The sequence below is a fragment of the Prenolepis imparis genome, unplaced genomic scaffold, assembly GCF_030444845.1.
Source record: "Prenolepis imparis isolate NDT839.2.m4 unplaced genomic scaffold, iyPreImpa1.0 SCAF_283, whole genome shotgun sequence".
NCBI classification, from domain to species: Eukaryota; Metazoa; Arthropoda; class Insecta; order Hymenoptera; family Formicidae; genus Prenolepis; species Prenolepis imparis.
Window position 1 is genome coordinate 26,612 of NW_028141441.1, and position 16,094 is coordinate 42,705.

At 29.8% G+C, this 16,094-nt stretch overlaps 1 protein-coding gene and 1 long non-coding RNA gene across 2 annotated transcripts; one reads left to right on the forward strand and one right to left on the reverse strand.

Annotated features, from left to right (window-relative positions):
* The first annotated feature begins 662 nt into the window (after positions 1–662).
* LOC145948217 (uncharacterized) lies at positions 663–4,658 on the forward strand. The gene is made up of 9 exons (XM_083057960.1): positions 663–749; positions 891–1,236; positions 1,279–1,401; positions 1,759–2,169; positions 2,280–2,600; positions 3,075–3,153; positions 3,406–3,516; positions 3,647–3,751; positions 4,556–4,658. Exons 1-9 carry the CDS (start codon positions 663–665, stop codon positions 4,656–4,658), a joined length of 1,686 nt encoding a protein of 561 aa, XP_082914086.1.
* A 3,390-nt stretch (positions 4,659–8,048) lies between these two features.
* On the reverse strand, positions 8,049–8,592 carry LOC145948219 (uncharacterized). The gene is made up of 3 exons (XR_014427301.1): positions 8,407–8,592; positions 8,220–8,316; positions 8,049–8,097 (listed from the first exon to the last, which is right to left on the reverse strand). It is a non-coding gene; the product is annotated as an uncharacterized LOC145948219 (long non-coding RNA).
* Between the last annotated feature and the right edge of the window lie 7,502 nt (positions 8,593–16,094).

Below are 16,094 nucleotides of genomic sequence, written 5' to 3' on the forward strand. Positions count from 1 at the left end.
GAAGAAATTGAAATGCAACAGCAAATAACTGAAAATAATAGTATACGTGAATTACAATTGGGATTTTTGACAAAAAAAGGTATTGATCGTGGCCGATACAATGTGCAAAGAGTAAATGAAGTTGCAGCTGTTTTTTCTACTACAGCAGATGGTGAAATTCCGGAAACTTATGTAACAATATATAATAAAAATAATAAAACATTACAACAAGTCAGTACAATGAATCCAAATGTAGAACCATGGATTTATCCATTATTCTATCCATATGGTAATCAAGGATGGCATGATAATTTACAACGTAAGAATTGTAATAAACGAGTAAGTAGAGCTGCATATGTAAAATATCACATAGCTATACGTGATAATTTTAATATTTTTATTATGGGAAGACGATTATTTCAACAATGGCTTGTAGATAGTTATATAAAAATTGAAAAAGATCGAATTAATTATTGTAAACAGAATCAAAAACAATTACGAGCTGAGACTTATCAAGGATTAATTGATTATTTAGCAAACACCGCCAATAATAACAATGCTCATATTGGAAAAATGATTATACTTCCATCGACATTTGTGGGTTCACCGCGTAATATGTTGCAACATTATCAAGATGCAATGGCTATTGTTCGGAAATATGGAAAACCAGATATCTTGTTACTATGACTTGTAATCCAAATTGGCGCGAAATTAAAGAAAATTTACTTCCAAATCAACAACCTGCAGATAGGCCAGATATATGTGCTCGGGTATTTAATATAAAAAAGGATTATTTAATCGATATTATTGTTAGACAAAAATTTTTTGGTGAAGTTTTAACATATGTTTACGTAATAGAATTTCAAAAATGTGGATTACCACATATACATTTATTGATTACATTAAAACAGAATTGTAAGATATCAAATTCTGAAATAGTTGATAAATTTATTTCTGCAGAAATTCCTGATCCTAATGAAAATGAAAGTTTACATAATGTTGTAATGAAACATATGATTCATGGACCATGTGGAAATTGGTGTTTGATAAATGATAAATGTTCGAAACATTTTCTAAAACCATTTCGACTTGAGACGACTATGGATGAAGATGGTTACCCGCACTATCATCGAAGGAATAATGGATTGCTGTACGAAAGACCTGGACGATACGTTGTTGATAATCGATATGTTGTTCCATTTAATCCAACGCTTTTACTTTTATTTAATAGCCATATTAATGTTGAAATAGTTTCGAGTATACGGTCTGTTAAATATTTATATAAATATATTTATAAAGGTCATGATGCAGCATCTATAGTTATTGGAGAAAATATAGATAAAACTATAAATCATGATGAAATTCAAGATTTTATTGAAGCTCGGTATGTCGGGCCTGTGGAAGCATGTTGGCGCATTTTAAGTAAACCTTTGCAAGAAAAAAGTCACGCTATATTTCGTTTACCGGTTCATTTACCAAATGAACATAATGTAATAATCGATGATAATATTAATAATGATGCGATAAGATCAGTTATAGAACGAGTAACAATGTTGTTAGATTTTTTTTAATTAAATGCTCGAGATGAAGAAGCAAAACAATATTTATACAGTGATATTCCATCTCATTATGTATTTAAAAAAATTAAAATTAATGGCAGAATTATTAATCGCTGGGAGAAACGTCAAAGATACTTTAATTGTATTGGTCGTATGTATACCGTCAACCCGTCTCAGATAGAATTGTTTCATTTACGTATACTTTTACTACATGTTAAAGGAGCTACAAGTTTTCAAGAATTAAGAACAGTTAATAACGAAATACATCAAACTTTCACTGCAGCATGTTTAGCATTAGGACTCATAGAAGATGATGATGAATGGTATCGTGCAATGAATGAAGCAAAAGTTTGGATGATGCCAAGACAACTTCGAAATTTATTCGTACGAATTTTAATTCATTGTCAACCAGTTCATCCGAAAAAATTATGGGATGAGTTTAAAAAAGATATGTCAGAAGATTATATAAGACGATTTGGAACTATAATAGGAATTAAAAAAGTTTACAATCATATTATTAATTTACTTCAAAAAGAAGGATCAAATATTGCTAATTTTCCTGAAATGGAACAAGAAATAGAAGAACAAGAAATAAATAATGAAGAACAGATTGAAGAAGATACATTGATTGGTATGCGACAATATAATAATTAAATACAGAACAAAAAGAAATTGTTGATACTATTTTAATAACAACAACAAATAATAATAGTGATAAAGGTTTTTATATTGATGGTCCAGGTAGGTCTGGTAAAACTTTCATTTATACAACCTTGTATTATCTACTTAAAAGTAGAGGAAAAATAGTTACTACGATGGCATTTACCGGTATTGCTGCGACATTACTTCCAAATGGAAAAACAATACACAAAGTTTTTGGGTTACCTGTACCTCTTTTCGCCGATTCTACATCGAACATTAAAGTTCAATCTAAAGAAGCTAAAAATTTAAAACTTGTAGATGTTTTCATTATAGACGAAGCCCCTATGGCACCACGCTATGTATTAGAAATAATGGATCGAACATTACGTGATATAATGCAAAATGATTTATATTTTGGTGGTAAAATTGTTCTTCTTGGTGGAGATTTTAGACAATTATTACCTGTAAAAGAAAAAGCAACGCGTTATGAAATTATAAATTTATCGATAAAATTTATCGATAAAATTTAGTATTCTTTGGAAGCAATTTAAGATATTTTCATTAACACAAAATATGAGAACTTTACCACAGGAAAAAGAATTTGCACAATTTTTAATAAATTTAGGTAATGGTTCTTTAAATGATCATTCAGAAAATATTTATATTCCAGAAAAATGTATAGCAAATGCAAATTCGAACATAGTTAAAGACATGTATGAAGACATTATAAAACATAAAATAAAAAATAATGTCCAAGAAAATAATGGATAAAAGAGGTATGTATAAAATCTAACTCTATAATAATAATAGTATATAGTATAATAAATATATATAATGATAAATATGTAACAAATATAATATTTTAAAAAATAATGTAAAACATTAATATTTTAGTTAATAAACTAAAATGTGTCAAATCTTCGGAGGAATACACAGAAGCAAGTAGTCCATCAAATTCAAAGAATACAATACCGTGAGTAATAATTAATTTTCTCTCTCTCTCTCTTTCTCTCTCCTCTCTCTCCTCTCTCCTCTCTTACATATTCGCAGATAGCAAGCATATTTCCTTTTTTTGACGTCGAATGACGTGATTAAATGTCAAAATGACATTATTTTAGCGTTTAATGACGTCAGTTTGCTACTTGGGTATTAATTTAAAATTATTTTATTGATAAAAATTACCTATATTAATATATTATTAATAAAAAAATTATTTCATTTATAGTAAACCCCTCGACATTAAGAACATCTCTTTAGTATTTGATGATAGATCAAATTCAACTTATTCATCGACAAACGAAATGTTGCAATCATCAAACACAGAAGAATCGACCACGTGAGTTTATATTTAGTTATACAATATACATATGTAAATATATTTATAAATATTATAAATATTACTTTTATAAATATTACTTTATAAATATCATATGTTTTTAATAAAACTTTGACATTTACATATATAGAGAAATTCAGGACATTAGCATTCTTAATAAAAATGATGAATTAGAAACAATACAATTCTCCAGTGATGAAATGTTGCAGACTGTACAAATGGAAGATTCAACGGTGTAAGTTTTTATTTTCAATCTTTAGAACTCTATTTAATGAAAATGAAATTATCATTTCTATATATATTGTTTATCTATTAATTATAATACAAGATATATGTACATTTTTAAAAAATTAAAAAATTAGAAATTAAAATAATCTAGAAAAAGTATATAGGAAATTAAATTTATAATTAAATATATATTAGATATATTACTAAGTATATTAAATATATTTTAATAACTATTTTAATAACTTACATTTTATTACTTAATTTTTTCATTTTATTTTATAATTAATTTATATAATTTATAAAATCAAATATTTTATTTATAATATATATAACAAATACATAAAAGACATAAAATGTTAAATATAAAAAATATAAGAATATAAAATATATAAAAAAATTATAAAATTTAATTAATATATTCTTATAAAAAATATTTATTACATGTACGATTAATAAAAATTTATTATTTGTAAAAATAATTTCGTAGATTATATATATATATACATATATAATTTAAACAAATTTATATTTTAAAATACATTATAGTGAAGTTATTGGTTATGTGGATGAAATAGATGGTCCTAAACTTGTCGGCAAAACTCAGCAATATAGATTACTGAAATTTATAATAAACAACAATAGTCGTCACCGTATACAAGTGGTAGCTTGGAATAATGAAATTGATCGAGTTGGATTTCATTTAAAACCAAGTCGCGTAATTAAAAGATTATAACCTGATATGTTTATATGTATATACATGTAATTTTTAATAAAATATTTTATTAATAATTTCAATATTTTAAATTTATAGATTATTCACATTGACGGTGCAAAAGCTAAAAAGCCGAAAATATCCGAATTTAACACTGGAACGCTGCCATATGAGTTACTTATACGATCAAACACTATTATAAATAATTTAGGAGTGTTTGATTTAAAGAAAAATATTAATGTTGTAGAACCAACATTAGTAGAATTACCAAAAATTCCAGAATATTTAAATAATTATATACGTAAGTATTAATTTAATATTTTTAACATAAACATTAATTAATAAAATATATTATTATTTGTGTATTAAAAATTTATATATTTAATTAATAATTAATTAAATATATAAATTTTTAATATATTTATTATATATTTATTTAAATTATTGTTTATTTATTTTGTAAATTACTATACATGTTTAATTTATTACTTTTGTGTATATTACGTTGAATTATTATTCAATTATATTTTAATATTTTAATATAAAATACTTGATATTATAAATAAATATATGAAAATAAAATATTTTTCAGTTGTACGAGGATATGTAAAAACTAATTTTAATACATTTAGTAATAATTTCAAAACTTCTGGCTATGGATCAATAACAGACGGAATGTATAAATTAGAAATTCAAATTATTGATTATGAGCACACAAATGAATTTGAAAAAGGCCAAGAAATTGAAATTAAGGGATATATAAAAATTTCAAGTTAGTTAAATTTAAATTTAAATAATTTAAATTTACAAATTATTCAATTTTTAAATTTAATATAAATAGTTCAAGGAAATAAAATAATTTAATTTATAAATAATAATATTAGCAATGGTGTGATTAAAGAAGATTCAATTATATATTTTATTTTATTTTATTTTTTCTTTTATATATTATATATTTATTTTATTATATATTTTATATTTATTTTTATTTTATATTTTGTTATTACATTTTTATTAAAATTTATTTTAATTTAATTAATTTGTAATAATTTTTATCTTTTTCTTTTTCACTTTTTAATATTAAAATTTATTTTATAGATGAAAATATTTTTTACTTAGAAGTTGAGAAAAGTTGTGATATAAAATTAACAACAAATTCTAAAACAATATCTTTTGCTCAATGTCTGCAAGGCTCTAAACCTATTATGAAAAGGACACATAAGGATATATATTCAGATCTTCCGAATAAAATTATTAAAACTTAATAAGATTAGCTTATTTATAAAGTAAGTTTTTTACAGTCAATGTAAAGAAATTATTTTTTTATTAAATTTATTTTAAATAATATATTTCAAAAAAGTTTTCCCAAGTATATCTATATATTATTTATTAATCCAAAAGAATTTTAATACAAAAATTAAAATATAAAAACTAAAAATTTATCATTTTAGGAAAACAAGAAAGATATCGAGAAGATGATTAATAAAGCGTAAAAGTACCACTGTGGATAATGAGACGATGAAAGGAATATTAAATAATGAAGTTTTTACATATAAATTAATATATTTATTTAATTAATTTTTTTCATTCATGTTTCATTTACATTGCGTATTTATGTAGTTATGTAGTTTATTTTAATAAAAATCTACATTATGTGTTCAATATTTATATGTCGTAAATATATGTTGTGTGTGTGTGTGTATGATTCAGAAATTAATATATTATATTTTTAAAACACTCACCGATAACATAAAATACAAATAAATTACAAATTGCAAATAAAATATTAAATTTAATAATAATTGAATTGTGAAATTAAATATAATGATGAAAGATAAAGATTATTATAAAAAATTTTATATTTTTAAAAATTTTATTACTTTTTTATTTTATAAATATATATTTTAATTTTATTTTTTATATTTTAATAATCTACTGTAAAAAAAAGCTATTAATTTCAAATAAATATCTATTTCAATAGTGCCATTAACACATTTGTTTAAAACTAAATACTTTTTACATAAATTAATACCTTATTTGACATAAAAAATTGTTGGAGTAAGTATATATAAGTATGTAAATTTAAAAGATGTAATTCAACAATTTGACACTGCTCGTTGTATTAAACATATAAAAAAATTAACGTTATTGGCCAACTCTATGTAAATTTATTAAATATTTATTTATATTACATATGTGAATTATCTACATATATACATTATTATAAAGAAACATTATTGTTGTAATATTGCGAACATCTGAACTGATTATAGACATAAAATTAACTTGCTGGTGTGAATCCCTCTTTACCATCTCGAGTAGTCGCATATCACTGTGCTTAACATTTCGTCCAGGACTAACAAGCACCCCGAAACACCTCTCAACTTCAAGCGTAATACCGCCTTCTTTACTGGACACTTGCTGGATGCTTAAACAAACTTGTTTCACCACATTACTTCGTAATTTAAAGCAATTTCTATCCTTAGGGACTGTACTAAAAGCGCCCTTTCCATCTTCCTCTTTTATTTCCATAGTGACTTCAAAGATGAATACACTAAAATTAACTTTTTCACTTCCAGTATTGAAACCATTGAAATCACTACCCGTCAATGAACGTGTCATTGAACGTGATATTCTGTGAAACGCTTTTGAAAAGCAAGCTGACACTTGTCCAACCTAAACAAAATAATTAAAAAGAATAAAATTATTATCTTATATATATATATATATATATATATATATATATATATACTATATGTTATATATATATATATTTATCTATGTATACGCACAACTGTATAATTTGGACAAAGTGTAAAAAAAATAGCTAAGATGAGATGTTACAATTTTATATGATAATCAGATGTTTATATATGATATGGTAAAAACATACCGCTTCTGAGATGTCACAGCGGAAAACATGACATTGATAAATGGCAGACTCTAAAGTATCACCGTGTGACCACGTAAAAGCAAAACACGCTGCACATAGACCAGTACTCTCGCCACGTGCGTAAAATAAAATACATTGCACTTCGTAACGCGGAATAGCCTGTTGTGTTGCGGCATCATATAAACTGAAAAATTAAGAGTATAGATTAATTTATTGTATAATTTTAATAGATAACCCCCTGATTTTTCACATAATAGTTATAAATTTAAGTATACTCACATAACTGAACTTTGTGAACTACTAGGTACCGAGACAAACTTTTATTCCTAAATTTAAAGATTGTTCTGCATTCAATATATTCATGTTATGTTGTATTTCACACTCTGATTTTGGTGCATTTATTGCAACATTTGCAGCATTGCTCCCAGATAAGTGACACCATTGAAAATAGTACATTCTTGTGTGTTGAACATGTGATATTGTATTTAATTCTGAATCATAGATATACATTTAAATTAAAAATTTGTTTGCCATTCTTATATTCATTCTTGCGATAAATATTCTTATACCTTACCTTCTTCAAGATAATCTTCGGGTTTCATAATATCCTGTTTCTCTGATGCAACAACACAAGAAGTAACTTCATAAAATTTACTATGGCCTACTCTCTTTATTTTTTCCTGATTCTGTTGTCCAGTACTGTCACTCTGAATTTACTACTCTCCATCTTTGAGTCCTCTGTTAAAATCTATAATTGTCACACAAAGAGCATAATTAGTCATGTTCATCTATAGCATTTATCTCATCATAAATGTAGATTAAAGTTTATCTTAATTATAGCTGTAATAAGTTTGATAAATATATACAGACCTCGCGGATTATTTTATTATTGGCGATTTTATTATTTTGTTATTGGCGATTTTTAGCATGGGTGGTTCCAAGAGAGCCTGTTGCTGCTTGCTGGTACCTTTTTCATTCACAAATTCATATTCATCAATATTCATATTCATATTCATATTCTATATTTTATATTCTATATTCATATTATATATATTACCTCTCATTTCTCTTAACCTCTGTCCTCTCTGCATTAACCCCACTCACGATGTGTCACCGAACTTTCAGCAATTACGTTCACACCTCTCTCTCGCGATATCATCGACCGCCAATCACGTACGCGGAAAAGGGGCAACAATACAAGCGATACAAAACATACACTTCAGGCGTTTCATGACTTTTTTCATATAGGACTAGCTCGCAGCGCGCGCTAACGCGCGCGCTTTCCTCGATCATTACTTAAATCTAAGTAATATACTAATTTTCTAATATAAAATTTAATTATTAAGCAATCACTTATATCAATATAAATACAATTTTATCAAAAATATCGAGAAAAGTTATCATTTTTTGTCATCATGTATCTTTGCAACTAACAATAAGCTTTAAATAAAAATTTTATTAAAATAAACTCTACTTGAAATTAATTAAAGAATGTGATTTTGTTAATAGTTTATTTTCATAAGATTTAAATTGTGAAAAAACCTTTATTTTTAATCAATTATAACTCGAAAATTATTGGTATCTCGAAATTTTAACTAAGAAAAAATAGATAATATATGTAACTTAGTTTAGTACAATTAATGTTTTTCTAATGTATGTTAATGTATGTTTATTATATCGAAATAGGCTATCTTTTTTTGCTTACTCTTGAGTAAATTAAACATAAAAAAAAAGATATCGATAATATTAAAAAGAAAAAGAATTCCTCGATTTGCAAAATTTTATTTTTTATTTTACATCTGCATAGAAAGTATGAATGATGATTAATAAACGACTAACCCCGTAGTTTGAAATCTGATTTAATGGATACTATATATAGTCTCTAGAAGAGTATATATATATATATATAAAATAATACTTTCGAAATATTATAACGTTTAAATAACACGAAAGTAAAACTACTTATAACGAAACATTGTGAACGCGTTAAAAAATTTTTTTTTTGTATTATAATTATTTTCACATATTATTTAATGAAATGGAAAAGAATCATTATTTTCGAATCATTTTGCGTGGTGGTAATCCTAAATCTTCATTGGATGTTTTTTTTACAATTGGTCTTGTACCCAACAATAATTGTTGTAGAGATAACTTTTCCTCTCCTATTTGCTTTATGTCTGTTGAATGATCAACCTCCAAGTAAAATACGTCATCTAAATGATAAAATTATAATATTAATGACAGTTATATAGTTATTATATTTTTAGAAATTTTAAAACTTTTTCACATAGCTTACTCATAATTTTTACATATCCTTTCATTTCAATCATTTGCCCCTTGTCGAAGTAGACATCATTATCATAATTAACTATTTGTATCTCTAATTTATACGTCTTATCTGTAATGGATCCGCAGCCTATTGTTTTAAAACTATTTGTAAACTTATTGAAATTCGTTTTAATGTATCCACGTATAACTGAAAAAAATTTTATTAATTTTTAGTTTATCACAAGACTGTATTATAACGAATTGACTTATAGAAAATATTTAAATCCCATAATTATAAAAATCAAATAGCATAAAAATAAGAAATTATGTAAAAAATATGTATATAAAAGATTTGTAAAACATACAGTTACATATTTATACGTACATTTGCATACAAATGTTCATCGATATATAAGAAATACCGGATTATAGTATAAAGTATATTATATACATATAAACACTTACTAATGCATGCATTAAGATGTTGAGATACATCACACAATTCCACTAATTGTGGTTGCACCGCTTGAATGTTTTTTTTTAGGTCAAAATTACCCAATGTATTTATCGTCGTGTTGGAACGAATAATTAATTCGTATTGAAGAGTCCCTTGGTTGAATTCAGGTATTTTTAGCCTTTTAGCCTTGGCACCATCAATATGCACAATCTGCAAAATTAACAAATATTATTAAATTAAATATATTAAATTAATATTATTCTAATACTACTGTTTTATATGTACTTTATTGGAATAAAAATTTTTTTAAAAAATATTACAACAAAATGATAATAAAAATAATAATTTTAATGTTATAAAAAATAAATTAAATAAAAATGTATCACTTACTCGATTTGGTTGTATATGAAAATTTATACGATCAATTTCTTCGTTCCAGGCAACAACTTGAATGCGATGTTTACTGTTGTTGTTCACCAGAAACTTTAACAATCTATAATGTTGGGATTTACCAACTATCTTCGGACCATCAATTTCATCGATATATCCAACAATTTCTCTAAATAAATTTTTTATTAAAATTAGTAATATAATAATATTTTAATTTGTTTTAATTATCAAGATAAAATATTAAATAATATGTTCTTTTATTTGTTAATTACAATAAAAGATAATTATTTTTTATTTAAGAAAGAATCAAATATATATATATAATGTGATCACAACAATTGTTAATAAATAGTCCAAAAGAAATTTTGAAGGTTATTGTGACATAAAAATTTTGATATTAAATATATTTGTATCAAAACTATATTAATTTAGAAATGAGATATTTTAATTAAATTATTCTAATAACATGCTTTAAAAAACAATACATTATTAACGAAAGTGTATTAAATATCATTTATTGATAATATTTTTCCAATGGTAGATTTGATAATTACATGTGGTTATATAATTTCTGATAATGTAAATTTTAAAAACAATTCATTATATTGTAGTATATTTCGTTATTAAATTTTTCGTTTAAATTAATCTCATAAATATTCTATTAACTGATATGATAATACATGTAGAATGGGAATTACGGCGGACATGAAATTGATGTGGAATGATAGTATAAGATAATCTTTATTCAACTAGAAAGTAAAATAACAAAAATTGACTTTAAAAATGACATGTGAGAGAACAGCTCTACTCGAGTCGATCGTCCTACGCATCTCGTAGCTAATTTTCGACTGCCTCTATTTCTTCCTTACGAGGAAGACCTTACTGCTGACCGTCATTGTCTACGCAGGCTAGACCGAACCCTTCGCGTTCTCCATATGACGGCCAGTCCTCTGTATGACGGCCAGGCATGAAAAACGCGGACGTCGTAAATTTCCCTTAGTAGTTGGCGTTCTCTCTTTTCTTTTTTTTTGATACGAGTTCATATGTTAAAAGACAATAGAACAAAATGTAGCTACAACGACAAATCTGGAAATAATAAAAGTCAAAAAAAGGTCTTAAAATATAGATCCTCCGATTCTACATTCGGCCATCCTGGTCTAACATCTGCCCTCAGATGTTCTTATTCATCTTCAGAATCTTCTTGATCATTTGGCGACCACAACTTCATATGATCCGCAGACGTTGAGGTCTTTTGCGGACCTTCGTGATCACCAACCTTTTCTACTATATATCGATCGTGGCGCATGACCACGGTGACCCGATATGGAGCGAGAAACTTTGGGAGAAGCTTTTGTCCCGGTCCTAGCTGTGTTCTTTTGATTGCCACGAGGTCTCCCACACGATAATCTGTGGCCTTCTTACGCCTCTTATTATAATTTCTACAATTATCTGCCTGTACCTTACGTATTTTCTCTTTTGCGCGCTGTCGGATTTCGTCACGTTCTTCTTCAAACATTTCGATCCATTCGTTCTCAATCAATTCACGAATCTTGAGATCCTCTTTAATTCGCATATTAGATCCGAAAAGTAAAATGAATGGCGTCCTTCCGGTACTCCGACTCGGGGTAGCATTGAGGTATTTTTGAGCCACATCCATGTGTCGATACCATTCATGCGACTTCGGCGCCGCCAGCTTTGTTAGAAGAGGTATAACTGTCCTATTTACCCTCTCTACCTGACCATTTCCTCTTGGTACTCCCGTAGAAATCAGCAAATGTTGAATTCTTTCTTCTTTACAATACTCTTGAAACGCGCTAGATGTGAACGCCGTACCGCGATCCGAAATAATTCTTTTCGGATTACCGAACGTCGCGGACTGCTTACGCAAACGATTAACTACTTCAGCCGCATCTACCGATTTTGTGGGATATAGCCATACGAACTTACTAAACGCGTCTATTACAATGAATATATATTTGTACTTTTTGCCAGTGAGCGACATCGGCCCTAGATGGTCTACATGGTAGGTATCTAGCGGGATATCCCCTTTGTCTATTACATTTAGAAATCCCTCCTGCTTCCCTTGCTTACGCTCAGCTACAATACAGTTTATACAATTTCTTACCATTCTTTCAACTTTCTCACGCATACCAGAGAACCAATATTCGCTACGCATTATTGCCTCTGTTTTATTGATACCGAAATGACCACGCTCATGCGCCTGCCGAATAATTTGGGTCTGCATCGCTTTTGGAACTACTAGCAAAATATCGTCGTTTACATCCTTGTACAGTAATTTATTTTTTATCAAATACTCAGTACACTCTCCCCTTTCCACGCGCTCAATCACACTCCGAATTTCTTGATCGTCGTTTTGACACTTCTTAAGTCTGGCGAGAAGTCCGTCATCATTTTCTTCAATCAATAACGCTTCGGGTAGTGGGTTTCTACTTAATGCGTCTACATGCAACATACTCTTGCCTGGGCGATGCTGAATTTTATAATCGTATTCCTCGAGTTGCAAGGCCCAACGAGCTACACGCACGCACAAATCTTTCTTGTTCATAGTCATCGTAAACGCTTGACAATCGGTTACGATTTTAAAAGAGATACCTAGCAGATAGACGCGGAATCTTCTTAATGCTTTCACTATCGCTAATACTTCTAACTCGTAGCTAGAATATTTCTCTTCAGCGGGCGACGTCTTTCCGCTTGCATAATAAATCGGGTGGAACGCGTTACTTTCCGAATCTCTTTGCAACATAATAGCTCCATAACCATACTTGGACGCGTCTGTGTGTAACTCCGTCTCGGCTCCTATTTTGTATAATCGTAGGACTGGGCCACTACTCAAAATGTTTTTTAATTTATTAAACGCGCTCTTCTCTCTGTCATCAAATGTGAATCGTACATTTGCCCTGAGTAGATTTGACAGTGGTTTCGCGATTTGGGCATACTGCGGGATAAATTTTCTAAAATATCCCGTTAAACCGAGAAAACTCTGAATGTCCCGAACGCACTTCGGCTCCGCAAACTTCACGACAGCTTTAACTTTATTCTCCGACGGCTTAACAGTACCGTTTTCAATAATATGCCCGAGGTATCCTATTCGCGACTGTAAAAATTTACACTTGGCCCAATTAATGTTAAGACCGGCCTGCTCTGCGACTTCGAGCACGAGCTTTAGATTCTTTGAGCCTTCTTCAATATCCTGTGACGGAACGATTAGATCGTCCATATATGTAAGCACTACGTTCTTGGCAATTAGATCTTTAAAAACAGCGTTAATGTATTTTTGAAAAACAGACGGCGAATTACACAATCCAAACGGCATCTTCCTAAATTCGTATTGTCCCGTAGGAGTCACAAAGGAGGTATACTTTCGGCTTTCTTCTGCGACGTTAACATGGAAAAACCCATTTTTTAAATCAAGTGCTGTAAAAACTTTTGCTCCCTGCAACCGATCCAATTGATCTTCAATTAATGGCAACGGATACCGATCTTTAACAATTTTCTGATTTAATTTTCGAAAGTCTACACAAATTCTAATTTCACCGTTTTTTTTCGGTACTAACACGATCGGACTCGCGTATTCGGAATTGGACGGGCAAATTATTCCGTCTGTTAACCAGGATTCTATCTGTCGCTCAACTTCCTGCCTTTCTGATTGGGATAATCTTCGAGGTCTTTGAAAAATAGGAATTTCATCGTATAAGACGAGTCTTAGGCTTACCCCTACTTCTCGCGTTTTGCTTGGCCGATAGTTATGCACGATTTTTTTTATTTCTTCACGCGCGCTAACGTCCGTGACGTATGATAGATCTATCGAACTCTCGCTATCGTCAATATCAATTTTCAATATTTCAGGAACTTCGACCTCGTCTCGCGGAATCGTTCTCGCAATTTTGGCTATTGTAACTCGGCCCGCGACAGAATGCAATTCTACCTGATTTAGAAAATCTGCACCAATTAATACGTAGTGTTTCATTAACGAGTCGTCTACTACATGAAATTTTATTTTATAAATCCCGCCGTCTACAATCATATCTATCTCAAAGGACCCCATGGTACAATTATTACTCGCGCCTAACCCATCGAACTTCGTCTTTCCGCAAAGCCTTGGCGCACCTATCTTTGTATAAATACCTTTGCACATTAAGCTTAAGTCGCTACCGGTGTCGATGACCGCTGAATACTTCTGGTTCGCTATTTCTACTTCTTTAAGCTGCTTCCCTCGCGGCTGTTGAAATGTTGCGTATGCTGAAGTAGGCTTCTCCGTAGATTTGGCGAAACATTTCGATGCGATATGGCCGTGCTGATTGCATTTGAAACACTTTACTCCTTTGTCCTTATCTGGACAATCTCTACTGATGTGGTTCTTCTCTCCGCAGTTGAAGCAGACTTTGGCAGTCGTCTTGTTTCCTTCTTGTTTGAAATATTTTTTTTTCTCTTCATTCTTCGACGGCTTGTTCTTTCCTTTCGTTTCCTCTTTCATGCATTCGTATTGAACGAATCTTTCCTTAAGCTCGCGAATAGTTTTCGCTCCGTACAGCACGGTTTTATTGATTGGTTCATCTTGAATCCCTGTGATAATATATTTAATTGTGGCACGAGTTTCAACTTGAGCTTGTGTCGCTAACTCCATCATTTTATATACATATGTCTGGAACGATTCGTCTGGTTTCTTCTTTCGTCGTGAAAGTTGCTGGTGGATCTTATAGCTGTCCACTGTTTCACCGAATTCTTCTATCAATGCACTCTTTAGTTTTTCCCACGTCTTTGTACATTTCTCGAAATTGGCGAATATCTTTGCCGAACCGCGAAGTAGACGTCTTGCATATGCAACTTTGTACACGCCGGACCAATTGCACATCTCAGCGAATTCTTCAAAGTCGTCTACCCACTTTATTACGCTCGCGTTGTCGTCTCCGCTAAACGTTTCAAGTGATTCTTCTACATCCTTGAATGAAAACATGCGCTTGTACTCTTTCCGGCTCTTCTTCTTAGTTTTCCGGATTGCCTCGTGTTCATTCTCAGTCTCGTCGTCCTCGCTATACTCGTCAGCAGTGTTGCTATCTTCGTCGCTTTCATTTTCATTGGCAGGATCACCATCATTGCTCGTCGATGCACCGCGTTTGCGCTCTAAGTCTAACGCCTCTTTCAGTCGTAACAGCAATTCGGTTTTCTTGCCCGTCGTCTCTAATTTCCTCGAGCTCAATTCTTCTTTAAGTTCAGCCGTCTTCATTGCTGCCAACTTTGCGTCGTTTTTTTGAGATCTCGGGGGTGATGACAAGGGCGAGTTGCTTCGCGAGTTGCTGCTCATGGTGCACCCCGTTCACTATCACTTCACTTCAGTTTGTTCCTGTATTCTGTACCGTATCCCGGCTGAGCCCCCAAAATTTGTAGAATGGGAATTACGGCGGACATGAAATTGATGTGGAATGATAGTATAAGATAATCTTTATTCAACTAGAAAGTAAAATAACAAAAATTGACTTTAAAAATGACATGTGAGAGAACAGCTCTACTCGAGTCGATCGTCCTACGCATCTCGTAGCTAATTTTCGACTGCCTCTATTTCTTCCTTACGAGGAAGACCTTACTGCTGACCGTCATTGTCTACGCAGGCT